A 27,817-nucleotide genomic window follows, 5' to 3' on the forward strand; every position below is an offset into this window, starting at 1 on the left:
TGCAGTCAAAATTATTTTTATTTAAACAGTTGCAGTCATTTCAGTCTCTATATTTACAACTGACATCTGAAAAACAAATCTCGTTTACACTCAGTGAGTAGGATATAGCTCTAATAAATACAACCATTGAGAACACAGACAACTTTATGCATTTCTAGAACGTTGTGAAAAACGTAAAACACCACTTACGTATTTACAAGCTACAAACACAGGAAGTCGCGATTGATGAGAAGAGTTCGTTCACTTTGTTTCCTCACCTTCAGTTTGTTTATCTTCCTTCTCTGCCTGGCCACTATTTTCATCTTTGGCAACATCGTCCGTTTTCTGACTATCATCAGGTTTTACTTCATCAGCAACTGTCTCCTTGGATTCCTCTGCTGCCTGAGCCTCGACCGGTTTGCTTTCATCATTCGCATTTTCATTACCTTCTTCAGAACTTTGATTATTCTCTGGTTTAACCTCATCATTTACACTATCTTTCACGTCTTCAGAAGGAGAACCCTCATCAGGTTTGACTTCTTCACTTGCATTCTCTGTTGTCTGAACATCGTCTGGTTTGCTTTCAGCACCAGCGTTCTCGCTAACCTGTTCCGACCCTTGACTATCATCTGGCTTGCTTTCATCATTTGCAACCTCTTTAACTTCTTGAGTCGCCTGAGCTTCCTCTTGTTGGCCTTCAATGGTTTCTGTCTCTGGTGCTTGCTGACTCACAGCAGCAGACTCCTCATCTTTCGGTTCGCCCTGTTCGACAGTATTATTTTCTGCTGTCACATCAAGCTGCTCATGCTTCTCTTGTTGTTGGCCAGTGGCTTGCGACTTATCTGAAATATTAAAGCATAAAATGATCAAACAAGCCGAAAAAAGTCCGTTTTCAATTTTAAAGAGGACCAGAACACTGAAGAAGGAAAAATGCTAGCTATAACTTGTTGCCTTGAGGATCATTTTGAAACACCGACGTTTTAGAGCCCTGGGTAAAGAATAGTCAATGCTTTCTTTTCTCTTTTAGTGAGAAAAACCAAAGAACGACACTGTACTTAAAAATCAACATCCAAAAGAGGTGGTCAATCTGTTAGTTCTGAATAAACTCTGTTAAACCAACTCGCTACCGAAAAGTAAATAGGCTTAGCACTATGAAGGGTGTTATTTTTACTTAGTCTGTTACTGTGGTTCTGGTTTTCATGAACAACTTCCATCTCACGCTGACGATTGATTCAATGCAAATTTACTTAGACCGTGTTTAAGGTTTTCATTAAAGTGCACCAAGTGCCGTGCAACATCATAAATGGTAACAAAATATTTCTCAAACTTACCACACCATGGGATTCTTAACGAGTAACCTTGATCTATCTGTTGCATTCCCATGCTGGTCATAACGTTATGTTCAGAGGAAATTTAGCAGGTTATGGTTAGTTTGCACATGTAACGTGGAAGTGATTATGTCAATTTAGTAACTCCTTGTTGAAGTTTCTTAATAAATGAATACTTTTATCTTTTCAGTGAATGATGGTCTTAGTAATATCCAAAGTAAGTCCGTCACTCAGTTTAATCATTTAGAGAGCTCTTTACCTGTAGGATAGGATGAAGGCAATAAAATACCAAAAGACAAACATGTTTATGTATATTTTATTTCCGAGTCATCTCTTTCACTCTGATTTCCTCGACCAAATGATTAGTAGTAATTATTGTAATTATGTTAGATTGTCAAGAATACCGTATCAATTTATTACAATGGGATCTATTAAATAATTAATACAACTTTAAATGAAATCACACGATGCTTCGCAATGATAGGAAGAGCCGAACTGATAGCTTTACCAACTTTTATCATAGTTGTCCTTTACCTACAGTTTCTTTTGTTATTACATGATTTTCTTCCTTCTCACAAAACTGGGGATTTGTTATTCAACTTGTTAGAGATAAGTTTGTTAAATAATGCTACAAATTACAAAACATTCATTTTTAAGAAACTGGTTAAGATTGTAAGTTACATGACAAAACTGTATTTTAAAATCAGCGTCTCGATTTTAAAACTAATAGAAGCATTTACGTTAACTGACTGCATCTTCCTTTTTACGATATGAACCACTCCTTGGGGTGTGAGAATGACTATTAACATTAGCTCTTAACGTAGAAAAAGCGAGTATATGTTTAACTCAGTTTGTACGATGTTTAAGCTTAAATGATGGATCATTTCATGTTTTTCATTTATCTTTACATTAACCTAATTACGGTCAGTGACAAACCTACTACAAATTACCGAATTTTACACTTTGCAAGCCATTAAGACAGTCGAGATTGTGAGCAGACTTATAAAGGGGGATGAAAAATGTATTTTTGCTACTCCTACCAAACAAAGACGAACTGCTAGATTTTGTGGTTTATTTCATCCTTGGTATATTCTTTTGTTTTAAACTCACAAAGGAGAATGAAATATGAACCACAACACATAACTGGCCGCGCTGAAATCTAAAAATTCTTCAATGAAAGGTTACCAAAGAGAAGTAATTGTTTTCAGATACAAGACTGCCTCCTCTGAGTTTCTGGAGATGTCAGCGATTGGTAGCTTAAGAAAATATTTAGCAAGTAGTAAGCAACAAAACAATTCATTTGAATTAACAACATCGGAAGTCACCATGGGTACTGGTAATATAACACAGTATAATGCAAATGTTTTGAATATTGATGCAATACAAAGTTAAAGCTTTATCAGTAACTAAAATAGACCTCGATCTAGACGTTACACAATGGGAGTGATTTCCCCTCTCCAATGGTTTCTATGTATTACCTGCAGGTACTTTCCCATAGAGTTCTAATCTTAACGCAATCTGTTCATTCCATGTTTTGGGTTTCAGTCTACAGTAACGGGCCATGACAGGTTGAGTCAGCCAGTGACTAAGGACTGTGTCTCCATCAGAGTTCCCTTCAAATACCTTTAAGATAAGAACGTGTAAGACAGTTAGTCTCGTACTTCCTCGCAGCCGTAGCGTTGTTGTTTAGGGAAGACGACTGCCCTCTTACGTTGTGTTCATTTGCGAAAAATAGAAAACGTTCTTAGATGTACTGGTCATAAGGCTTTTTGAAGTTCTTTTGCCGCTGTTTTTGTCAGTAATAAATTGTTGTCGACGTAAAGTTGTTGTGTAATTTGTCTTGTTGTTGTTGTAAAAGAAACTTTTTCGCCTTGGATTTCTCGGTTTTAACGAAGGTGCATAATTTTTCGCCATTACTTTATAATTAACTTCTTTTTAAAGGGATAAACAAGGGGGAACAAGAGGAAACTTAATAAGTGGATGTTCTCGGAAACTGAGCAATTTTTGGTTCCCTATTCCACCTGAATGTCAGTCTTTGCGCCAGAATTTTCTACGACTCCGGCTCCGGTAATGTGCGAAACATTTTCACCGCTTTTGCTGTTAGTTTGAGTGGCTAGAAGCTTAATTAAAAAAATTCTAGAAACCTGTTCATCATTACCTTCGAATGTTGGAGACTTCGTTGAAAGTAAGAGACGAAAATCCGAGTTTAATAAACACAACTGAACACGTCATCTTATTACGTATAGCCGTGCGTATATTGAGATTTTTTCGACAGCGACCAAATAGGACTTAGATATAGGGCAAGAGCGCGCGCTATGTTATAATGCACCTTAACGGAAATTGAGTCTCCCTCAATAGGTGCGGTTTAGACAAGTCTTTGAATAGAGCCTAGCTAAACGCACTATTGGAAGATAACAGGTTAACCATTAAAATGACTGCAAAAGAGAAAAGAAACGAAACGAAACGAAACAATATTGACCTTTGTTTCCTCATTTTCCTTGTATTCATGAAGGTTCTCCTGATCTTCCCCAAATAACAAGACATAGCTTGTTACACGATGTTCTACACCTTCGCCGCCACCTTGAGTGGCAATTTTTGTTATCTCGCAAACCTTCCCAAGATCAACTTGGAGCCACTGGTTATCATCACTTTCTGATGGAGCCCAGGCTCCCATCAGTTCTCCTTCAGGCTTGGAGTTCAGACGAGCCCTTGAAGCATTGTGTTTGTCCTCAAGTTCAGATGATGCCTTGATAGCATCAGACGGGATGCTTCCATTTTCCATTCCCAATGGTTCACTGTATGACTCTAAGTACAAACAAACAAACAATTAAGTGTTAAGATCTAAAACCATCCATCTAAAACCAGTCGGTACCCATTGACTATTTTCCAGTTGCCCATAATACACTCTGTTTGCCCCCCAAATTTTGCACAACTTGTCGTCTTAAAATGCTCTTGGGAAAATGCAATACTCCCAGGAACATTTAAAAACAATGGTTTATGCAGAATTTGGGGGGCAAACAGAGTGTATTATGGGCAATTGGAAAATAGAGAATTAATGAAGTTAGCCACTGTACCTTCACAAGAATATAATACCAGTCCTTTGCCGCTGTACACCAATTGAGCTCGTCTTCATTTCCAAGGAAATATGACGTTTTTGGTAAAAAAATAACAACTGCTACTTTCATTCCATAGGGAAAGTTTAAGACAGTATTATTATTCATTTAGGTGGGGCGCGACAATGGAATTTCTATTTTTCCAGGTTATAGTGCTGAACGTTTCTGAATTTTATCTATCTTGGAAATGTCATACTACAAGCTGTTCATACCTGCATCAAATCCATAAAACTCTGTTCTCATTCCAATGGCCTCATTCCAGGCCCTGGGATGTAGTCTTATAAACTGAGCAATAACAGGACTTTTAAGACTATTTGACACGACTGTATCCTGGTCACTGTTGCTCTCAAGAACCTAGGAACGCAAATGTGTCATGTTAAGCTGCTTCATTTTGAACACGCGGAGTGTAGAAACTATTTGCTTCTCAGACAAAAATAGACAATATTTTATTTGGGGTCTTATACCAGCTGGTACATCAACCGTTTTCCAAATAATTTAACATGCGTTATCGTCGTTCTTACGCTCTTAATGGTATTCAAAATGTAGTCACAAGAGAGGGACCTGAGGACCTAATCAACAGCAGATCAGTACACTAAACCAATCTCAGGATCTGAACAACACACGAGCAAGCTTTTAAGAGAGCTCGTGAAGATCGATGAATAACCCAAGCTCGAGAAAATTGTTGTGTTTCCCTAGCTCCACTACTTCTTGAGCTTCCTGAAAAGCACTACTGGAAAATGTTTTTGCGGATAACAGATGACTTATTTTCTCTTTTAGGTGACGTCTAAAGACGTCTTAGTTTCTGAACAAGACTCAAATGCTGATCAATACGATAGAGTGCGAGTCACGTACCTTTTCACTTCCTTCCTCTCTGTAAGATACAAATCCCTCTTCAGTTAGGCTAAAGGAGACAGTGTACTGTTTTACATGACGAGAACTTTCACCAGCTTCTCCCTGAGTAGCTATTTTTGATATTCTTGTCACCTTTCCGAGATTCACCTGGAGCCACTGGGTGTCGTCACTTTCAAGTGGAACCCATGCCCCCATCAGTTCTCCTTCAGGCTTAGTGTTCAGACGAGCTCTTGAAGGGCTGTGATGCTCATCAAGTTCACTTGATGCTTTGATGGCTTCACTAGGGATGCTGCCATTTTCCATTCCAAGTGGTTGACAGAATTGTTCTACAACACATCAAAATATTTCTATTTTAATGGTAAAACTAAATTAAGGTGGCCCGAACATACTTATTTGCGTGTTGGTTATGTTTTTGAATCGCGTTTTTCAGCATGTGACGATTTAACCGAATTGCATGCCAATTTTTAGTATCTTCAATAAAAGAATGATCGAACTTCAAGGAAATGCTATTTATTTTCTTGTGGGTATAAAAAAGTTTGAGATATCGACATATATTCAAAACAACATTTTTACGAAAATTTAAAAAACTTCGAAATCCTATATAACAGATTTTCCCTAACTTAAGCAAATAAGCCTAAGAGCTATCTAGTCTTTATATCAGCAAGTCTGAAGTCAATCGTGACCATACAACTCGCCGCACAAAATGCTGGTCAAATTTGTCCTTAAAATGCTACGCTAACACATTTGTGAAAATTGACGCACAAATAGAGGAAGAGTGCCGACGGACTATCTCCCACCTGAAAGGGTATTCTTACCCAAAGCTTTGTTGCAAAAAACTGAATAATCAGAAACCTACGTCGAATAGAGTTAGCACTACAAGAACAACTTTGTGCTGGATGCGAGGTGAGATTAAAGAACTTCTATTTATCAAAGTTACTGGGTATTTGCCCCTTTTTTCGAAAAAAAATCTCAAAAAAAGTTACATAGGTTTGATCATTACTTTTTTTTAATCATTCATGTTTAATCATTCCTGCTAAAAAACGCGATAAAAAAAACATTACTAACACGCTTATAAATGGGTTCCGGCTACAAATCTTGGCAACAATAAGCACTTATGCCCCATGGATAATTTCGAATCTTTCAAGGTAGATATGTGAAAAGATGGTCGTTTCATGGGGGTGGGGAGGGCGGCACCATATACAAGTTTGGGAAAGACAGTTTTAGTACCTTTATCATCCTCTTGTGGCTTGCCCTCTTCTACAGGTTGAACATCGTCTTTAGGTACTTTCAGAGAAACCAAAAGGACAAGGATCAAAATGATAGAAAAAGAAATCAAGCTAAGAAAATTGCGAGTGAAAGCTTAAGGTTAAAGCGTTGGTGGTTAAGTATTAACACTGCACTTCAGATCTAAAGGCTGATGTTTTCTTGAACAAGAAACTTTCCATAATATTACATGTATAGAGATTTGCGGAACATATCTAAAGGAAACGCCAGACTCAAGTTGAAAATTTCCAAAATAGCAAATGAGCAAAATAGCAAATTAAAACTGTCCAGATTAATTCTTGCGCATAACACTGGCGTGAACGGTACACAACATGCCACAATAGAGCCATTTATACGAGGAAAAATAAGACGCGTCTTACATAAGACGCGTCTCAAATAAGACGCGAACTGTACCATTTATACGAGCATGTCTTATCTAATAAGACGCGTCTTAGCTAAGCCGCGGCTTATTTTAGTCGAAATGTGCCGTTTATGCGGAAAGTTCGCGTCTTATTTAAGACGCGTCTTATGTAAGACGCGTCTTATTTTTCCTCGTATAAATGGCCCTAATGTGATTCTAGATCTCTCTTTTTCCTTCCTTGAACCTTTCTTGAACGTACTGTATTTATTCGATTAAACGCCTCTGCGTTTATTAAATTTTCAGCGTTTCCGATGCGACGTTAATTCAAGGGCGGCGTTTGTTTCGGAATCACTTTTCTCAAATCACTGACAATGAGCTACTGTAAATCGTTTTTTAAATATTATGTACCAGGGTTTATTCTAGAAATTGGCCAATGAGGGTCAAATGGGTCCCCTTCTGTAAGTTTAGGGGGCCCTTTTTCAAGAAAGGGGCTCCAAGAAAGGGGGTCCCTCAAAAGGTATTTGAACTTACTGGTACAGACTGTTCCATGAGAAAACGCACATTTATTGAAATTATCATTTACAGACTTCCAAGTACTGAACATGAGGTTAAAATGACTAATGCTTTAACGTATTACAAATGAAAAGCTTCTTTCAAAAAAATTGTACTTATCCTTGCGTCTATTTTTTTTTGCGCCCCATTTGACGCGGCAACGTAAATTTTATGTGGCTTTTCATTTCCAAATTGCGGAAATCCCGCGCTCTTGAATAAATCTTGTGTACTTTAAAGGTTCCAATGTCTCCCTTATTTTGCTGAGATAGAATCGTAGTTGTCTGGATGGTGTAGAATACCAAGTTGTACCGAGTTTTTTTTATCAGTATCTTCGAATAGACGCCGCATTCTTTTAATTAGGTGCGGCGTTTATTCGATGGCGGCGTTTACTGGTAATTTTGCTTCGATCTGCGGCGTTCAATCGAATGAATACGATAAGTAGTAGCCACATAATCGTGAAGTCGACCATCTTCTCGACAGTAATTATAAAGTTTAGTTTTTGTTCAGCGCCAGTAGATGATATGCGCCTTTAATAGCAGATGTAAAGTGTGTTTGACCAGATGGACGCGTTTTCTTACAGGCGAGAATCAAGCTCAAGTGTAAATTATCGCTTGGATACAAGTGTAGTCTTTGAGTTCCGGGGGCAAAGGTAATCTCATGAAAGTTATTGTAGTACCTGGGTTAAAAAGCTTGGAGTTTAAAACGGAATTTGAATTTAAGATTAAATAAGACTTAAAGTTAAGAAACGACGCAACAGGCAGAACCCCTTAAAAAAACAGAGAGGCACAAAAAATAACACAAGTTTCAAACCTCTGACTGTTCCATCTGGTAACACTTCAACTTCAGGTAAGAATTCCTTAATAACCTCCACAGCTTTCTCTACATTAGAGCTGCCATGTACGGCATTCTTCATTGTGTCAACTCCAAACTTTGCCCGGAGGCTACAAGAAGTGAGAAAAATTGAACACAGCCCTATGATTCACACAATAACCAGTCAATACCCACATGGAACTCCAAGTGACACATCAAGCAATGCAAGAAATAAAACAATTAAAATTAAAAAAACCTTTATTGGAGGTAAAAGGTTTCATAGCAAGCCAGCCAATAAAATAGATGAACACAACACTCATGGAAGCTGATTAACTTACGAATCTGGTGCCACCTCCAAAGCTTGCAGTGGATCAGTAGGGCCCATAAGTGCCTTCCAGCCAGTAACTGCATCTTCTCTTGTAAGTACCATGAATAGAGTGGGACCACTATAATTTAACAAAGAAAATTAGGTACAAAAGAAACTTGTCACTTGTTAAGCAGCAGGTGAGCAAGCAGTAGCACATAGAGCACTTAGCTTTGTTATCATTGTCACCATAGTCTGGTAGGCCTGTGGCGATGACCACTTATCAATCAAGTTGATAACCCATGGAAAAAACAAACAAACAAACAAACAAACATACGAAAGGTTTGCGTCTTGGTGGAATGGATATGCAGACCTCGTTTACCATACCATGGAAGACACAAGGGGGTTGTGTACTTTGAATTTTTCAAGAATTCTTTTAATTATCTGATAGGGTATCAAGATGTCATACACCTAAACGAATACATATCACTGAAATTTAAATGTTGTTCAGTTGCTGGTTCCTTAGTTCTCCAAATTAGTTCTCGATGTTTGAATACTCTGTATGACATGCTTTTATTCTGTTTGTTACCTGGCATATTCTATAATATCTTGTGGTTTAATATTATCACCACAACATATATCTTCACAGTCTCCCTTTTCACATCAATGCAAGATGGACCAAACTCTTTCAGTATATACATGAAGTAATGTAGTTATAACATTTACCAGGATATAGCTCCTTGTAACTAAGGTAAGGTAAAGGTAAAGGCGCACAGGAGACAAAGGTTCAAACGGCCTGAGCTTACACCGGTTTCCGTAGCATGAAGCGAGCCTAGGAGTATTAGTACTCCCCCCTGGACGGGATGCTAGTCCATCGCAGGGTTACGCTCCAGCAGTATGTCGCCGGTACCCATTTATACACCTGGGTGAAGAGAGACAAAGTGGAGCAAAGTTCCTTGTCTAAGGAACAACGCGACGGGCGAGGCTTGAACCGCGGACCTGTTTCTGTTTAGTGACTAAACAGATCTTATTTTAGTTGTAAGTCCATGTAATACACACCTTGACATGTAATCAGTGAGGTGTTCATAGAAGTCTTTGCCCTGGTGTTCCTGGTAGAACTGTGAAGCTAATTCCTTGGTCAGAGTCACCTCTTTTTCAAATTGAATCTTGAAACCTGCTTCTTTAATTTTCTGTATCACTTCCTCTGTTTGTAAAAAATGAATGCAACCTGTGTCATAACACTAATCACCGACTTCGTTGAAATGTACATCATAAATTTGATATAAATTTGAGCACTGTTAACGTATATTCATTGACAAAATGTTAACATTAGGTGACAACAAAAACGAAACGGGGAAACTAAAATCATTTTGTGTTCTTTCAAATACACGCATATTTTAAGGGTTAAACGTTACGGTCTTAACCTTACGTTAAAATTGTTCTACACGTATTGTTAGGGCAAACGATGTGACGGGAAAAAAATAAGAAGCAATGGTAAATTATTAACTTGCCTCAATCTGTGTTTTTTCTACTGCATATATATTTTCAAAGGTTAACTTAGCTGTTATGTTCCTAAACTTTGCTAACTACCTAAGCTTGTGATTAGGGCAGGCCATTAGTTTAACATTAGAGCCATTAGAGATCAGGTGTTATAAAAATGTACTTATCATAAAGTCACATAATTTTCTTTGATTTGAGTTACACCGGTAGTATTGACATTAGGGACCTTAAGCAACGACGACGACGATGGCAGTGAAAACGTCGCTCAAAAGATCAATTTTCGTCCTCTCAAACTTAATCGCGTCTATTTGGACCCGCTCAATATGTCAAATGCAGGCGACTTCTCCTGGAGTTGAATTCTTAAGGATTTTATTCAAGTTAAAAAAGAGGAAGGAAAATTCGTCGTCGTATGTCCACGTCCTCCATAAAACGTCAAATTAGGAGGTTTCACGTCGTAGTCGTGCAGTGGACGTCAAAGCAATGTACTAAAAAGCGTGATGCACGTGCAGAGCTGTTGTTTTGATCATTAACCTTATTGTTTTTTTTAAGTCGTCGTCGTCGTCGTCGTCGTAGTAGTAGTTGCTTAAGCTCCCTATTCTTACTTCAAAGTTAATTGAATGAAACGATGAGGTTCCATCAGGTAACTTTTCTATCAGTTGCTATTATTGTTATGATAATACAAGTCGATAAGTGGCAATCTGTCTACAGTCACTTTGCTTATATGTGGGACAATTTTATCCCTTTTGACTCAAACACTGTGTGCACACCTCCCCTAAGGTGCAGAATAATGTGAGAAAAACACGATTTTACACAAGTAGTCTGACTGGTAGTAATACAAACCTTTTATGTCAGGTTCAACTTCAGGCTTGATTACTGCTACAGTAGACTGAACAGGGAAGAACTGTTGAATTTCTTTCTCAGCTGCCTCAGGTGAATCTGAGCCATGCAATGGATTGATGGGGCTGTCCTCTACTTGGAAATGATGCCGCAAACTAGAGTATAACAAAGAAAATTAACATTTCTTTGTTAACTGTTTATGAGGCACCTTTAGTGCAATGTCACTTTGAAAAATAATTCAGATTAATGCCAACCAATGCCAAAATAATTTGTTAAATTCAAAGACCTGTTCTAAAACTTACCCTGTGGGGATAGGAACCTGTACAATTACTTATTATCACAAAGTCCAATAATAAGAAGCAAAGATGTTATTGAAAGTTCTTTTATCCTATAGTTTTTACTCGTGGAAGGTAAGACTTTTGCCAGAGTGTTTGAGCATGACCTAACAGATGTGTGGCATGAAAAAAAAACCCTGCATGATTCGCCAATTTTTCGGACGGATTTAAGATATTGGGGTTCTTCCTGATGGATTCAAAGAGTCACTTCACTTTGCCTGTACTGTACTCTGTTCTTTCCTTTATTGTGCCCAAAAATGTTCTTGTCATGATCAGACACATAAAAGGTACACTATCCACTTATGCAAGGGAACCCTCACCTAAGGTTTCAATGGCTATTCATATTCATTTTAATCAAAATTCAGACAGACATAAACCCAAAGATTATCAGTCATTTAGCTTCATTCATGCTGTTTTTGGTAAACTGCTCACTATATTTTGCCTAAACGAAACCTTTGATGATCGTGCCATTAATTCAAATGGTTTCTTCTTTGATTACCTGGTAGCTAAACCAAATTATAACATAATTTTCAATGACCTTTATTTCCAAGCTCATGAAAATCTTTACTTATTTGGTGATGTTTTTCAACATTTGCTTTTATACACTGAAATTTAGGATCCTCCTATTGACTTTGCACATTTTTGGAATTCACCTCCAGGGCTTTTAGTCGTATTTTATGTACCTTTTTGTTGGAATGTTCTCTTCATCAGTACTATGTAAACACAAGAATGGATTAGAACAACAATCTCATGGAATTAAAATAGAATGCCAATTGTGCAGCAAGTTTTTGAATATCAAAAAATCGCAAAGATTAATCACTATAAGTTTAATTTATTTTACGTTCCCAGAATAAAACGCTTAGGTTGAAAAAAAAAACAAAGTTAAGAAAACAAAAGAAAGCATCCATTTTCGAGTGTGAGATAGAGTGCAAATTTAAACATATAGGTGCAGTTAAGAATAACACACAGCCTTTAGAAATTTTACAGGCAGATAAGCTAGTGAGATAATTGCCAGGTTACTAAACACGTCGATGTCATATTACTCCAACTAAATGTACAAAAGCATGTTTGGACATGGATGCATGCTTTGCATTTTGACAATGATAACTGAGGTAAGACCTTGAGGAGGTTGAAAGAAAATGCTCCGCAAGGAAGGCTATTTGAATAGAGACTACACAGCATCAAAGTCCAGCTACGTCTCCTATAGGTTCACTTCAAAAATGACAATGGCTTGGAAAACCTGAGGAGAAATTCACTACATGATGTTCTGTCAGATGCATGACCTGTAATCCAGAAAACACGTTTCATTCTTCAAAAGCATCAAGTGAAGTTGTAATTTTTGATAGGTTTGCTGGTAGCTACAGGAGTGTGTATGAAAGCACTGATATGCAACAAAAAACTAATATAAATTCAAAGGAATGAATAAAATGCATAAATTAAATGAACATAGAAAGTGGTGGTGTGTTTGACCTTTAACAGTCAAGGGAAATGTCAACAACAACAATAACGATGATGATGAAGATGATGATAATAATTAAAATATTAATAATAATTCCAATCTTATTATCATTATCACTGTTGCTGCATCAGGGAGTTTGTACCTTTCTGGAGCCTGTTCAGCAGCTACTGTTACTTCCTTTGGTCCTAATAATTCTCTCCACCCTTCAACGGCATCCTCTCGAGCTAAACAAAGTGCCATCATTGGTCCACTGCAAACATCAAATATGACAATTTCATCAGAATGGAGGTTAGGTGCATGGAGTATTGCAGGGGCCTCCACCATTGGCAGCAAGTGCCTTGACTGAACACTGCCCCCTTTGCTAGCACAAACGTGCAACCCAGCCATGAGCCACCATAAAAAGGAAAAAACTCATGGCACCCATCACATTGGAGTAGGAGAAACTGGCTGAACAAACCTCTAGGCATTGATTTTAAGTTGCTGTAATAAAATATCAAGAACCTGTTTTACAGTTTGTTCAGCCTTAAGCCTAAATCAGCGTTTTTAGTAGTAGTAGTTTTTACAGTTCAGTAGACTGGAGCAAAATGACTGATACCCAAGGTTTAAGCCAGAAGGGTGTTATCATCTCTTATAATTTTATGGGAAAACATGCCTTCTGGACAGCCAGTTTTCAATATCTGGCTAAAAGCCTACTGATATGGCAACTTGACTAGGATATGAAAACTTGAGGTACAGTAATGAAATCTGTCACATGTTCAAGACAAACCTGGTCATGTTTGTAACCAAAGTCTCAAAGAAGTCTGAGCCTTTGTGTTCCTCGTAAAAAGTTTCTGCCTGCTCTCTGGATAGCATCATTTCCTTTGACATGGCTATAGTAAAACCTGCCTGTTCTATCTTTGCAATTATAGAATCTGAAATATAAAATAACATAGGTCTTGAATGATAAGTAACTGAACTCGCCGAAAGGCAACTTTTATTGGGCAGCCAGAAAACCTAGACTATACAGAAATATTGTAATGCATGAAAACGATAAATTAACCAGAGCAGACAGCGAACAGCTTACAAATTAAAGACACTGTTGAATCACTAGAAAAGCTAGCTTTACTACAGATATAAGCGGCTCTGTAACAAGAAAACTTTTGATAGTACCCCTAAGAAATGTGATTAGAAGATCACTTAAAATAAACCTCTAAAATCTAGAATAAAGATTTTATTTATTGCGTTCCGTGACTGACAATTGTCGTTCTATTATATCGCTAATTCCTTGGAGACATGTAGGCTGTAATCTAATTGGTCAAGGCACTTTTCTGTTAGATCGCATTACATTTATCTGCGCACAAACATTCGCACAAATATTATTTAATAAGTTTTCTACATCCAGTCCTGTTGTGAGAAGGGAGTTCTGCTGATGTTTTTGGATCAAAAAGTTAAAAAGTGTTAGAAGCATAACAATGCACTGTTCAGTGACTTCTACACTATGCATTGACAAAGCAAACCAGATGAAGTGACAGATACCTATATAGACAGATACTACAGTAGTGAAACATAAGAATTGCTCAACATTCTTTGCCAGAGTACATTATTTAATCCACTGGAAAATTTAAGTTAATGCATTCCAAAGTAAAATATGGGTTGATTTATTTCTTACAAAAAAGCAACAGATCATGGATTGTGGAAGAATGTTGAGGTGAGCAATATCAAGTTTGTGTGTTTTGAGCTAATGAAAATTAAAGCTATCACTTTGTCAGCTGTCATTGGTATAAACTGTATGCAGAACATATTCACTGTGTTATTTACTGTTATTATTACTTAGATGAGTGATCATGACTGCAGCTGTCGAATATATACAAAGCAATACTGTTTCTCAATGTTGCAGATTTGTTTATAGTTATGTGTATTGCATCATGCGCCTTCGCAAGGCCTGCATAGAAATCAGAGAAACAACCGCATTTTGACTTTCTGTTGTTAAAAGTTGTTCTGCCGCTAAACCTGGTCAATTTTTCTACCAATTACCATGAATATTGATTTGCAAATACTTTTTTTAAACTAACCAGTACTAATACCATAACCAGTAATAAACATAATTTCTTTCTCTTTTTGAATCCTCTCTGCAGGCATTATTGCAGTGCAGATTGTGATTCGGAAATATTCTGTACTGCTGCAGCAGCACTGCATGTTAACCACCTTCAAAACACTTTCCATGGCAAGTAAACAATTAATAAGATTAATAAGGAAATTTTGCATAGGGTATCTTAAAGAACTGTTAATATACATGCATCCTTACTACAAAATGAATTAGAGAAATAATTTTTCTCTCAGTTGCTTTTTGAGTTTAAGTAAGCTAGATTACCTTTACGTGTGCGGAGTGCATCTGGTCTAATCAGAGCAAGAGTTCTCTGCAGTCGTTTCTTTTTCCTTTTCTGGACAATGGTTGGAGCCACAAAGTCAGGATAAAAGAAGGCAAGCTCTCTAAAATGAAAAGCAACCATCTTACTAAACATAGCATGCATTAAATACAAAGTTAATTTGACACTATTGTTGAGGTGAAGCCTATTATATTCATACCATTGCCTAGTCATTCATTCATTTATTTTGCCATTAACCACATAAGAATACTTCAATAATATACAAAAAATTTAAAATAATATTAAAGATATAATAGACACTACTCTAACTAAACTATTTACAACAATTTTGTTCAAAGTGGTAATGAAAAGAAAGCCAATTAGTAGAAGCCGGGGGCTTATTAACTTAAGGCTTCCCAGCACTATAGCTGGTACACCATGTGAGTTAAGGGTACGAAATGAAAAATGGATTATTTTTAAAAGTAAAGAAAAGAAAAGCCAAACAAAAAAGAAAAGTATGTCAAGAGCTCAACAAAGAGTATATTTGACTAAGAAAGAAGGCTAATAAACAGTAGGGATTGACATATCAACATATCAGTATGATAGGCATCATCATGATGGTAAATAAACCATTTTAGTGCATTTATCCATATCACCTCACTATGATTACTGTAAGTACAAAGCTATAGATTTTGCCAGTAGAAAGTACTGTCTTGATTGTGTTGTTTATAATAGCCTTGATGTCCCAGTGATTCAATATCAGATGTCTCTTCTTGGACATATTGCATTCCTCATGAACGTCACCAATGCTCGAGTGTTAACAAAAAGTGCCATAATGAACCAATAAAAGGGTATACTGGAATGACCCTTTGTTAAAAATGTTTACAGGCATTCCCTCGCTCTCACCCCAGTCTCCCCTCATTATTTTCCCTCGTTTCCCCACATATAATTGAACTTCCTCCTGGCTACCATCTGAGCGCTGTGCGCTACTATCTGAATGCTTGGAACAGGCTAACAAATGAGGATCAACAAACCCATTACCTAGCTGCACTGTCAGCAGAGTCACAGCCATGGAGTGCATTCTTCACAGTATCAGTTCCATATAGGGCTCTTAGGCTGCAATATCAAAAACAATGACTATAAATTAACAGCTGTTTCTAAATTTCTATCTACAGTAGGAGGCTTGGAGGCTTGAGAACTCTCACTTGAGAACTATAAATGAACTTTAGGTACAGTGTACCTCTGATTGCATAATCAAGAATTTTTAAAATTTTCCAATATTCAATCAAAGAATGCTACAGTTCCCCAGACTATGCACATATCAATCAGAGTTCTGGATGTTAAGCAAGAAACACAATTACATGTACATAAACTCAAGCCCAAATCTCACCAACAGCAACATGCTTCACAACTTTCTTTTAGAAGCATATTTTTACAACAACCAAATTGCAATGCAACAGTCATGTACATGAACAGAGTGAAATGCATACTACATGTAAGGAAAATGGACAAATAGGTCCAATCAAACAAATGGGTTCAAGACATACTTTTTTACTAATGAGAAAACAGTTTATTAGTAATTAATTGCTGGGACTTCACCAATGTTTATAAGCTATAAAAAAAAAATGTAATAAAATCACATCAGTTTGCACAGAATAGGGACACAATTCCCCTTAGTGCAGCCATATGTATTGTTATTGATAATTTTGTCACGACGCATAATTATAAGTGACAAAAAGTTACTTGCACCATAAGAACATACCTGGCTGGGGCCTCTTCTTTAGCAATATTGACATCTTTTGGACCAATAAGATCTCGGAAATAATCAATGGTACCTTCGCCAGCATTGGCTTCATCGGCTTTGCTTAACACAAGAGTCATACAAGGACCACTGAAAATTAATTAAAGAACCAGTTTTTTCCACAATCAGCTTTGTTTCAGCCACTTGAGAAGAAATGCTTCATTAGTGTGCACAAAAAGCAGTAAAAAAGGTAGGGAAAATAAAGACAGTATTTTGCATATGTGAAGAAAAAAAAAACCTGGCTGAGGGACCTGTATGCAGCCAAAATATCACGTCCATGGCTTTTGTCCTTTGTACACATAATCATTGAGAGCCACATGGCCATTAGATTTCAGAGGGAAGATTAAGACTGGTTTTCGGAAATGTCTTGAGTTTTGGAAAGAAAGAAAAACCAAGTGAAAGATAAGGTAAAAAGAAAGTTAAAGTATAGGGCAGGAATAAACTTATAATGTATTTATAAACTGCATTACCACCTTCTGGGTTGGATGAAATGAGCAACAAAAAAATGTCAAGGACTCTCAGCTAAAGGACTTTTAAGGCTTAATTCAAGCTGTACTGTAACCCCAGTGTTTATAGGAAGTGATTTCATTACCTTGACATAAATTCCACCAGTTGATCAAAGTGTTCAGAACCTTCATGCTGTTTATAGAACTCTGCAGCTTCCTCCTTGGTCAACAGCTTTTCTTCCTTCTTCAAAACTTCCATTCCTGACTCTTCAACCTGTTTGTTAAAGGCAAACCCTTTTGTTGAAGGACAATGCATGTTCTTTTTCATTGTACATGTAGACCAATGCCACCATCTACTCTGCCCCACCTCCCCCCCCACCACCATCTCAAGCTCCACCCATACCTGTGACTCTACTTTCACCCGTGACTTAGTTACATACTTAGAAAAAAAGCATCAGTAAGAACACCAGAAACCAAAATTTGGCAAAAAACAGTAAATACCTTCTGGATTATTTCATCAACAAGACCAGCTTCCACAGCATCAGGTTTTATGATGGCTACAGTGACTTGCTTAGGAAGTTCAACTGTGCACACAATAATGATATAAGATAATGTTACTTAACAATCATGATTAAGTGAAATATGTGTAAAAACATCTCCTACACTTACAGTTTGTATAATAGAACTGTTTCCCAGAGATAATAAGAGTTACTACTTACAGGATTATAAAATCAGCCAAAATAGCTGAAAATAAAATAATTCTGTGGCGCGGGATATTACATGGGAAAGCATTCTAGGCCAACACCTCGTTTAGTCCACATTATTTTTTATTTAAATATATTAATAACTACTTTTTATTTTAATTTATTAAGTGACAATTATTGTGACAATAATTATTTTGAGTTTACTGCATTTTGTTGATAAACATGCTTAGTTAAATGTGGGCAGAGACCTTCTAGCTGTGTAAGCCTTTGTAGGATGGGCTTTTCAGAACAAGAGCCATGGATCCTACCCAGATTGCCTGCCCAGTATACTGTTTTTTGTTTTTCCTGCATGTTTTTTCTGGCCCCTATTCTGACAGTATTTTTTGTAAACTGTCCCTCAGCTCTGTACCAGTTGTGCTTTAAGGTTGTAGTATAATGTATTGCTATCTCTTAATGTTCAGCTGAAACAGCCAAAATAAACATAATCATTATGGTTTTTCGATTCACGTTGTACTGCGTAGTGGAGCCAAATTATATACTTTTAAATTTAATTGTTCCATGTTCACTTTTGAAATGCTCTGAACTTCCATTTATATTACTCATAATCGAGCATCAAATGATCAATACACCTTGCATATTGTATGCTGAATAATAATCATCTGGGCCCAGTTGTTCAAAAGCCGATTTGCGCTAACCCGCAGTTACATTTTAATCTAGGTTTCCTTTTCTTTTGTTTAAAAGCATTTTCTCAGATAATTTTCCCTATTCTTTTTAGAGCATCCAATCACCAAATTGCAGACCAAAGGAATTAAACCGAATTTGCTTTTTAAGCTTTTATATCTGAATTCAAATTTCTTACTAACCCTGGGTTAACTTAACCCTGCTTTGAACAACCCAGCCCCGGTTAAAAAGATCTTTTTTGTACTTTACTACATTAGGCTCTTATATTCAAAGCAATGGAGATCAACGCAGACTATCTACAGACTGACTACCTTTTGGATCTGACTTCCTCTCTACCTTTATGCTTCTAGTTCTATGTGTCATCCTCTCGGCTTAAGAAAGACATTCCGAATTAATAGAATGAAGACTCAATAGAAGCCATTGTTTTTACTACTAATAATTTGTATCTTAGGGAACATGTGCATTATCAGTGAATTCTAATCTATCCTAAATAAAATCAAGTAGAGCATGTATAAATTTCTTTTGTTATGTAGAGGTAACAATAATTCTTAAGCTCAGGGTAATATTGTTTATATCTTAATTATTAATAGTTTGATGAACATTTTATGGATACAGCATATTCTTATGACCTGAAGGCTTTGGTGCAATTTATTAAACTCTTACAATAACTGTACTTATGTTGACATCAATAATGTCTGAGGGCTGTGTGAGATTTTATAAATTGAATTCAGCTTTGGCTGCATAATTTTCTGGAAGCTTTTGTTCAAAACACGACCAGTCACCATCTTCTTTTATACTGTGCAAAAGCTCCCACTGTGGGATATATTATATTATGTGCACAGGGAATGGTCAGCAGTTATTTAGTCATAGTAATATGGCTTTTCCTGATTAAGTTATTAACATCTTGGTCTCTATAGAAGACTCAAACCATTTTAATTTATAAAGGCAACTTAAGAGTTATTAAGCATGTCATTTTCCTGTACTCTGTGGTACCGGAAAAAAAAACGTGGTCCCACTATTATTAAAGTTAATAATATTAAATAAATGACTCACCCAATTCTTCTTCCTCTTCTTCAGTCTCCTTTTCTTCATCTTTCTTTTCATCAGCTATTACAGTCTCTTTTAGAGCCTCTTGATCAACAAACTACAGTTGTAATAAACAATACCAGCCATACTTAATCTAACTTCCTTCAATTTAGTTGACTAACTAGGATCGTAACTTAGCATTATTTTGAGAGGAAACATCAAAATTATATTTGCATTTTCAAAGTAATCTTTACACTAAGGGTTAGGCTAATGGGAGTTATTTTTCTCATTATTTTTTTGTTCTCCTTCTTTTCTTGATGCATACTTTAAGATGAGGATGGTGGACCTTTGTGAGGGACATCCCAACATCTGTCTTGCAACCTCTGACCAAGTGAACGTTTTCATCTTGTTTTTACATGTAGTAGAGGGCTCTGTTCTTAGGGCAAAAGCTTTCCAAGTCATCCCAATGCAAGTTGCACATGCCTTTGTCATCATGAGCAACTGCTAGTGGTGTACAAGGGAATGCTATTACTTACAGCTTGCAGAAACTAGAAAGAATCCATGTTATTATTGTTTCATTATATTAGCATTAGGAAATTTTACTCACTGGCACTCTCTCAGAACGTCCTTCTAGAACCTTGTGTTCTTTTTCCAGTTCACCCCGTATCAACTTGATTAACAATGGACAGTTACATCCTCTGGTAACATTCACAAGGATGCCACCCTAGAACACAAAATAATGTTTATTAAAAATAATTACTACCATTAAAACAGAACCTAGCTGAGTTAAGTCTCTCAAGCAAAGTAGCCGGTCATTTATATTGACTCATTTGAAAACTTCTAAAGTAGCGGGCTGATTTTACTGCAATGGCCAGATACCAATAAAAACCATGTTAGAAGTGGTTTGTGTACATGTATGCTGAGGTTATTACTGGAGGAGGCAAGGAATAAGTTGAGTTTTGAGTTAAGTTTTTTACTGGTTCTCTCCTTTGCTCTGAGAGGTTTATCTCTGGGTACTCTCAGCTGGTTTTCCACTCTCCTCAAAAACTAGCATTTCCAGAAAAAAATTCCAATTTGGCCAGAAATGGAGAACATCACCCTATGATGTAGAACAAGAGTGAACTATCAGGCTATCTAGCCTGTATTAATCACAAGTTGTCCAATGGGCAAGCACGATTTGCCCAGGTAAAGTGAAAGTTGGTAATAAAGGAAGTTGGTAGGCCTGTTCTGGGATAGAAGACTTCAGCAACAACTTGCCCAAAGTGCAAGCAATTTTGTTAGTTTTCTGTAAGTTCCGGCTTATTTGTTTGCAGTGTCCCATTATTTCCATGAGTGCTTGTGAACTAGCTAGAGAAGCTAAGAGTAAAAAATAATTAATACAACAATGCAAATTAATTAAATTCAGAAACCATTATCCCATGTATATGAACTTTTAAACAACCTCAGCAATTGGACCACATGTATTAATAAAACCTTTACCAAACAGCTTAAAATGAGCAGTTTAAGGTGCTGCACTGGTTAAGATGTTAAACATTTTATATTCATTGTTATACAGTAATACTTACAGCATAGAACAGAAAAGTTGGTTGACTCTTCATTCGATAAGCTTCCAAAGAATCAATAGAGTCTGTTTCAGCCTTTCAAATAAGAGAAACAAAAAAGAAATTAAGTTCCAATAAAAGAATCCAGCAAACTTAATTAGAGTATAAAGGCTCATAAAAGATATAATGATAAACTTACAGTAGCAAACACAAGCAAGTCATCTCCAAGTTCATTTTTTATTCTCTTAAAGGAACTGACAATGGCTTTGCATGGACCACACCAAGCTGAGTATGCATCCACAACTGATAATAAAAAAGTTTAAACTTCAATTTTATAACAGTTAGAGTGACGCTCAATACAATATGCATGTTGTAAATAATTGTTAACGAAGTTTACACAATTGCTTCATCTGATCATTATTTCCAGTAAACATCACCATATTACAATATTGAGTTTATAGGCTGTGATCATGACTTCCCTTATCTCTATTCATCCTTCGAGGTTAATTGGAGGGCAAAAAAGATACATTGAATATGTACCTTATTTGATTTTCCAGCCTGTCACATGTAAAAAAGCCAGAATCTGGAATTCTTTCTGACTGGTCCTAGCCTGTGTGGCAGGTGTTTGAAAGAGAAGGAAAATGGGGTTTTGGGTGCAAGAGAAATGCGAGGGGCACGCAAAGAAGGAGGGAGGGAAACGCCTGCCAGGAGGCCATTGTTTTTGCCATCCCGCCAACTAATTATGTAACTATGCAGAAAAACTGCAACTGTGATGCACTTATTTTTAGTCCTTAATTTCTTGAACTGTTTTTCTTTTGTTTTCCTAAAACAAGGAATCTGAAGTGAAGATACTGTTAATAAAAAAAGTTCAATTGTGGTCGTCCAATTGAAGGAAGAAAGTTGCAGTGATGCATGGCTTCTTGTTATAGAATCCGGCATAAATCTATTCAAGTCATTGCTGAAGGAATTGGGCTGGACTATGCATGCAATGTTTTTGTCTACGAAAAAATAGAACACTTTGCTGACTCTCGAATTGGATCCAGCGCATCATTAGGGGACTCAAAAGAACGCTGGTAGCAGGGAAAGAAGAGCTGAACTTCGAAGATCTGCAAGAAGGCTGCAATTGATATATTTATTTATTAAAGTAAGTCCCTGGCAGCTTTATAACATCCATGACCAGCAAGAAGTCCTGAAACCAAAAACCTCGATCACCTGCCATACAGGTGTAGCCTGTATGGCAGGTGATCGAGGTCAAACAGTAGATATAACAAACACACAGACCAGGCAGCATGAGTTTTCCTTTCCTTCTTCTAGTGAGTAAAACAAGCAAGCCATTGGGAGATGAGCCCGGAGGGGGGGGGGGGGGGGGTACTGCCATATATGGGTTATATAGGTATGTGCCGCTGTAAAGGGTATGGTTTTCAAGCAGTTTACTCTAGGATAGGGTATATAATCAGAGCGTTTGGGTCTAGAATAGGGTATCATTCTTCAGGAAACTTATCAGTCGGTTGAAGATTTTATCTAGACTAGGGAAACAGCTACTCGAGGATAGGGGGGAATTGGGGAGTTTACTCTAGTATAGGGTAGCAAAATTCAGATGAACTAGCTCTGGTATAGGTTAAGGGTTCCAAGGTCCCAGCCGCACATCCCCACCTAGAAATCTTTAAAGTACCCCTCCCCCCCCCCCCCCGGGGAGATGAGACTTCTCAATACCAGTTAGTAAAATTTAACTAGCTGACAGGTCTTTTCCTACCTACGATTTTTCAACTGCTTTCTTCTAATCTCCTTAGCTTTCAAGCAGAAATTGATGCCTTTCATTTTCTCATTCTAACAATAAATTCCGTAAAGAAATCTCATCACCCTTCATATTTTAAAATGATTACTGAAAGATAGATTAAGTTACTCAGTAGCATGATGTTGATTTCAACCAATCAGATTAAGAAACACGTATTCAGACAGTGATTGACATATTTTGAAGACTGACCAATCAGGATTTTAACATTCGCCTGGTGGATGTTTATAATGTGAAAAGCAATAGTCTCCTGGCAGGCGTTTCCTTCCTTCTGTCCCTTCGTCGCACGCCATTCATGTGTTACTCTTGCGCCCAAAACCCCATTTCGCTTCCCTTCCAAACGCCTGCCATGCAGGCTTGACTGTTCCAGACAAAATACATCTGATACAGTTCAGTGTTCTGATTAGCTAAAAATTAGAAAATTAAGCATCCCCAATAATAATTAATAATAATAATAATAATAATAATAATAATAAATTAATGAGAATGATGCAATAAGAGCATCAAACAAATATTACAGCCAATACTCAGACCCATACATGCAGTGGGGCCTGCAGGGGTGGATCAGTTTAACAGTACAAGCAGATCAGAGAAAAAACAAAAACATTTTGAGTTCAATATTCAGACTTGGAATAGGAAACTGCCTTGGGTCTAGGCAGAAGCAGGGCTGTGCTCTAGCAGAGCCCAGTGGCCCCTGGTGCCTACCTTTTGCTATTAGACAACTAGAAAATAATCTTAGTTTTTTCATACAAGTCATATGCTTGGCACCCTAGATTTTAAGGTTTATAACACTGAGCTCCCTTTAATTTTCCTTAGAGCACAGTCTTGAGTAATAATTATTATAACATATTATTATAACATTATGCACCTTATGTGTAGTTTCTTTAAATTCATAGCTCTTAAAAGCACATAATGTCAGATACCAACCTATCAGTCCTTCCTTTGTTAAAAGTTCATCCCACTGTTCTTGTGTTTTTACTTCGACCTAAAAAGTCAGCATTTATATAAGTTGAATAATCATTCATAACCAGCAAAAGTTCTGTTTCATCAAACTTTATATTTATTTTTAAGCCAGACAAAAAACAACATTAATTACTAAAGACAAACAGTGCTGGAGATTATATTTGGAAGAGCAGAATTTCTCAAAATATATATTAAATTATGTCCTCAGCTGATAAATTCACTAAACCAACCTTTTTTACTTCCAGGGTGCCAAGAAAGTCAGTTTTACAGCTTGCCATTTGGGCAACCTGTCTCTAGAACGTACTTATAAGCCCAAAATATTTATTTGACCAAAAGCCCATCAAAAGCTTTTTGATTGATCACAGTTCTTCTGTAAGATGCATTTCGCAAAAAAACTTCACTTGCCTATCGGACAACCTAAGAACAAAATTCACTTTATATCGGACACTACTTTCTTTGCACACTGACTTCCCTCCACCCAAAATGCTATTAAATTTCAACCCGACTCTTATTCACTTCCTGAAAATTTGAACCTTTCCTCGAGGCTAGAAATAACTGGGATATCACGGTATTTTGCTTTTGAACCAGAAGATATCACACATAAAAAGAATAATAAAATAGCTTTATAGATATTAACCCTAGGACGTACAAGGGCTGTGGGGAGGCGTACCCCCTTCTAAGGTTTTTTGGAGTTTTTTCCTGGAGGATAAAACATCAGTACCTGACGTTTTCAGTAGCTGTTCATTTATCCCTTGTGCACATTTTGACACAAGTTCAGTGATGGTCAGTTGCTATGGTTATGAGATATGATGTCATAAGTAGCAGGAGCGTGCAAAGAATGTAATATCCAGTTGTCCAGGGCTGGTGGATTTTGCTATTGGGCTGCTAGTGAATTTTGTTCTTTTAACTTGCGCAATGGGCAAGTTAAGTTTCCTGAGGAAATCAAATTACAGAAGAACCGGGAAATCAATTTGCTCATCAAACGTTTTTGGGACTAGTTGAAATGACGTTTGGGCTAGTATATAATAGCTTCAGCTTGCCCGAATGGCAAGATTTAAAAATGACTTTCTTTGCACCTGAGCACCTGAGGTGGTCAAACCATTTTTGGGTGAAAATACATCTTTTTTTCAATAAAAGTAAATCTTACGGCTAAAATCATGCAAAGTGTTTATTTATGTGTTATTTTTCATGTAAAGCACAAAAAACTACTATTTCTTGCAGTTTTAACCCGATTTCTAATTCTTGGTAAAATCTAAGATGGTGGCCAAGATGTTGACCATTGTTGTTGATGACGTCAAAGGCCTCCAGCAGCACCACCACCCATAAAACATGCCTTATCTTGTTAAGAAGATCAAAGGCTTTCCACTTGAGGTAAAATCGTTTCAAAATACTGCAACATACAAGTATCAAAAAATCCGGGGAGGGGTTCCATCCATCCCTCAGGCTCCCCCCCTCTTGTATAATGGTGGGGCTATGAATTTGTGTGTACGTCCGAGGGTTAATTTGACAATATATTTTTTTTCATACACACATTACAAAAAAATTATTCTTCAACCAATCTTTATCATTGTACATTGTACTCACTTAATCTGTCTTCTCACTGGCTAAAAGACTACAGATAATTTTGAAAATCAGTGCAACCTACAGATTAATTAGTTATCTGCTTGCAGATAACTAAGGGTGTGTTTTTTTAAGAAACCAAAAACAGATTTGTGATCTCAGACCAAACAGACTCTTCACTACCAAAAAATGGAAGGTCCGAGAAGGAATCATTTACCATGACATTTATGGGATGTCCTTATGCTCCTTGCAATGAGAAAAATAGAGGGGAAGAAACAACAAACTTATTCTTGCGGTGAAGACAAGAAGGAAAAGCAACATAAACTACATATGAATTTATGAAATGTATATATTTTGGTTTGAAACACAAACATTTCTCGAATAGAATTCACCTTAGGATAGTAAATTATAAGGATATAAAACTGAAGCCGATAAATTGCTTGTTTTTTTTTTTATATAAATTACTTGGAAAATATCAACCGATTCATAAAAGCAGACAATACATATGTGGTATAAAAACATGACAAGCAGAGTTTTAAAAACAGTCAACGAATGTAAATAAATGACAAACACGGAGTGATGTGTAACTTCTGGCTCAAAGTAAGGCACGCGGCCACCAACCTAGGTTTAGTCAGAATGTCGTAATTGCATAAATGTACAAAATCTGTTGGGAAAAAAGAATCCACCAAGAGTGTGGATTTTATGGATTCATGATCCCTTCTTGGATTTGCCCAAACAAACGCAAAATCCATTTTTGGATTGGGAAATCCGGATTTGGATTTCCCCAAAAAAGGCGCCCTAATAGCTTGTCCGGCTACATAAAGGTCATTGCTGAATGATTTAAGCTTATAACATTGTGCAATTCTCAGAGTCGATCTGTTTAAGTCAGGCGAATTCCCTTGAGGTTATTATGCACGATTTTGCTTAATTTTAATGACATAGTTGGCATTGAAATTTTACGAGGGGAATAAAATCATCTTAAAAGTTCAACTCCACTAAAAGAGCAACAACATTTGACCTCGCAAAATATCACAACAAACTCAGCGCGCTACAAAGCAACGGTGCTTAGCAACATATTAAAGCCATTCTTGGTTGCTGAACTTAACTTTTTTGTTTCATATACCATTATTCAATGTCTAAATAGATCTGCGAAGTTCTAAAATCAAAGAGTAGCTTGCCTGCAATGGCCTTTGGGCATCTGGGTTCTTCTTGATGTACGCCATATTGGATTCGCTTAGATACAAAATGGTCGCCAGGATCGATAACTAATCAAATTCATAACTAACCACCTACGGTTAATATTTATCAACCTTTTATCTGGTGCTCATAGGGTAAACAGATTATAAATATTTTATACAGCTTTGTTTGAAAAATGGCATAAATGTTCCCATGAAGTCGAGAGGAAAAAGCATGACGCTCATGCCGCCGTGTGGTTGATCGATCCCCGATCCGTAATCTTCTTCTAGTCTTTACAACAAATTTAAGCTTAATATTTAACAAAGTTAAGTAAAGTGTCGTGATATTTCCTTGACGAGACAGGAATGACAGTTCAATTATAATGTTGAAAACTCAGTTTGCTGAATTTGCACGCTAATATAAAAGAATAATAGAGATTATTTTTGCAGATACAATTACGCGGGTTTTTTAGCTCTCAGTTAAAAATAAGAAACAGCCTAAATTTTCAACACTTTGTAAATTTGAAGGGCATTGGTAGAAATTACACGATGCGGTTTCTTATTTTACTTCATTAAACAGTTGTAAAACATGTGCTAAAAAACTGAAAGTTCAGGCACTTTCACAAATCTTGCACCACATTGAGAGTGTTTACAATTCACTTCCCACTTCAGTGCACCATTATAATCAAGGTAAATCAATATTGATTACACAAAACGAATCCACCTTTTGTTGACTTTTACACCCTAATAGAAACTCGTCTGATATGAGCAACTGTTCCAAAACGAAGAAGTAAAATTCATCGGGAGAGGAAACTGTATTTCTACAGGCGTTCGGAGTTCTGTGCTTTAAGAAAGAAGGATAGGTGAAGCGCTACAGAAAACAGTGTCTTCCCTCAAACACAGCGAAAGTCACAAAATAAAAAACGAAACTAACCTGAAGTTCTACTTTTCCTTTAGATTTTGCCATATCTTTTTTTCAACTCTCCCAAAAAACCTTGCGTTTTTACCCGGCGAGTGCTATCGCATATGCGGTTGCGTTACGTCCCGCCGGTCCTGGCTATGGCTACCATGGAAACGAAATGAAAACTCG

At 36.9% G+C, this 27,817-nt stretch overlaps 1 protein-coding gene across 3 annotated transcripts; it reads right to left on the bottom strand.

Moving 5' to 3' along the window:
* Positions 1–27,790, bottom strand: LOC140925178 (thioredoxin domain-containing protein 3 homolog). 3 transcript variants are annotated; one of them, XM_073375140.1, is made up of 24 exons: positions 27,662–27,790; positions 23,957–24,014; positions 21,437–21,540; positions 21,262–21,333; positions 20,304–20,420; positions 19,724–19,814; positions 17,787–17,869; positions 17,432–17,559; positions 16,801–16,929; positions 16,080–16,154; positions 15,044–15,162; positions 13,460–13,604; positions 12,836–12,943; positions 11,918–11,947; positions 10,903–11,054; positions 9,622–9,766; positions 8,597–8,704; positions 8,259–8,389; positions 6,500–6,556; positions 5,273–5,598; positions 4,633–4,774; positions 3,787–4,112; positions 2,786–2,930; positions 1–821 (listed from the first exon to the last, which is right to left on the bottom strand). In XM_073375140.1, the coding sequence occupies exons 1-24, from the start codon at positions 27,692–27,694 to the stop codon at positions 241–243; spliced, it is 3,405 nt and encodes a 1,134-aa protein (XP_073231241.1). In that variant the 5' UTR covers positions 27,695–27,790; the 3' UTR covers positions 1–240. The 3 variants fall into 3 exon arrangements, with proteins under 3 accessions (XP_073231241.1, XP_073231240.1, XP_073231243.1); XM_073375139.1 differs by lacking the exon at positions 27,662–27,790 and adding an exon at positions 26,731–26,821; XM_073375142.1 differs by lacking the exons at positions 11,918–11,947; positions 27,662–27,790 and adding an exon at positions 26,731–26,821.
* Between the last annotated feature and the right edge of the window lie 27 nt (positions 27,791–27,817).

This window comes from Porites lutea, chromosome 14, assembly GCF_958299795.1.
Source record: "Porites lutea chromosome 14, jaPorLute2.1, whole genome shotgun sequence".
Classification (NCBI taxonomy): domain Eukaryota; kingdom Metazoa; phylum Cnidaria; class Anthozoa; order Scleractinia; family Poritidae; genus Porites; species Porites lutea.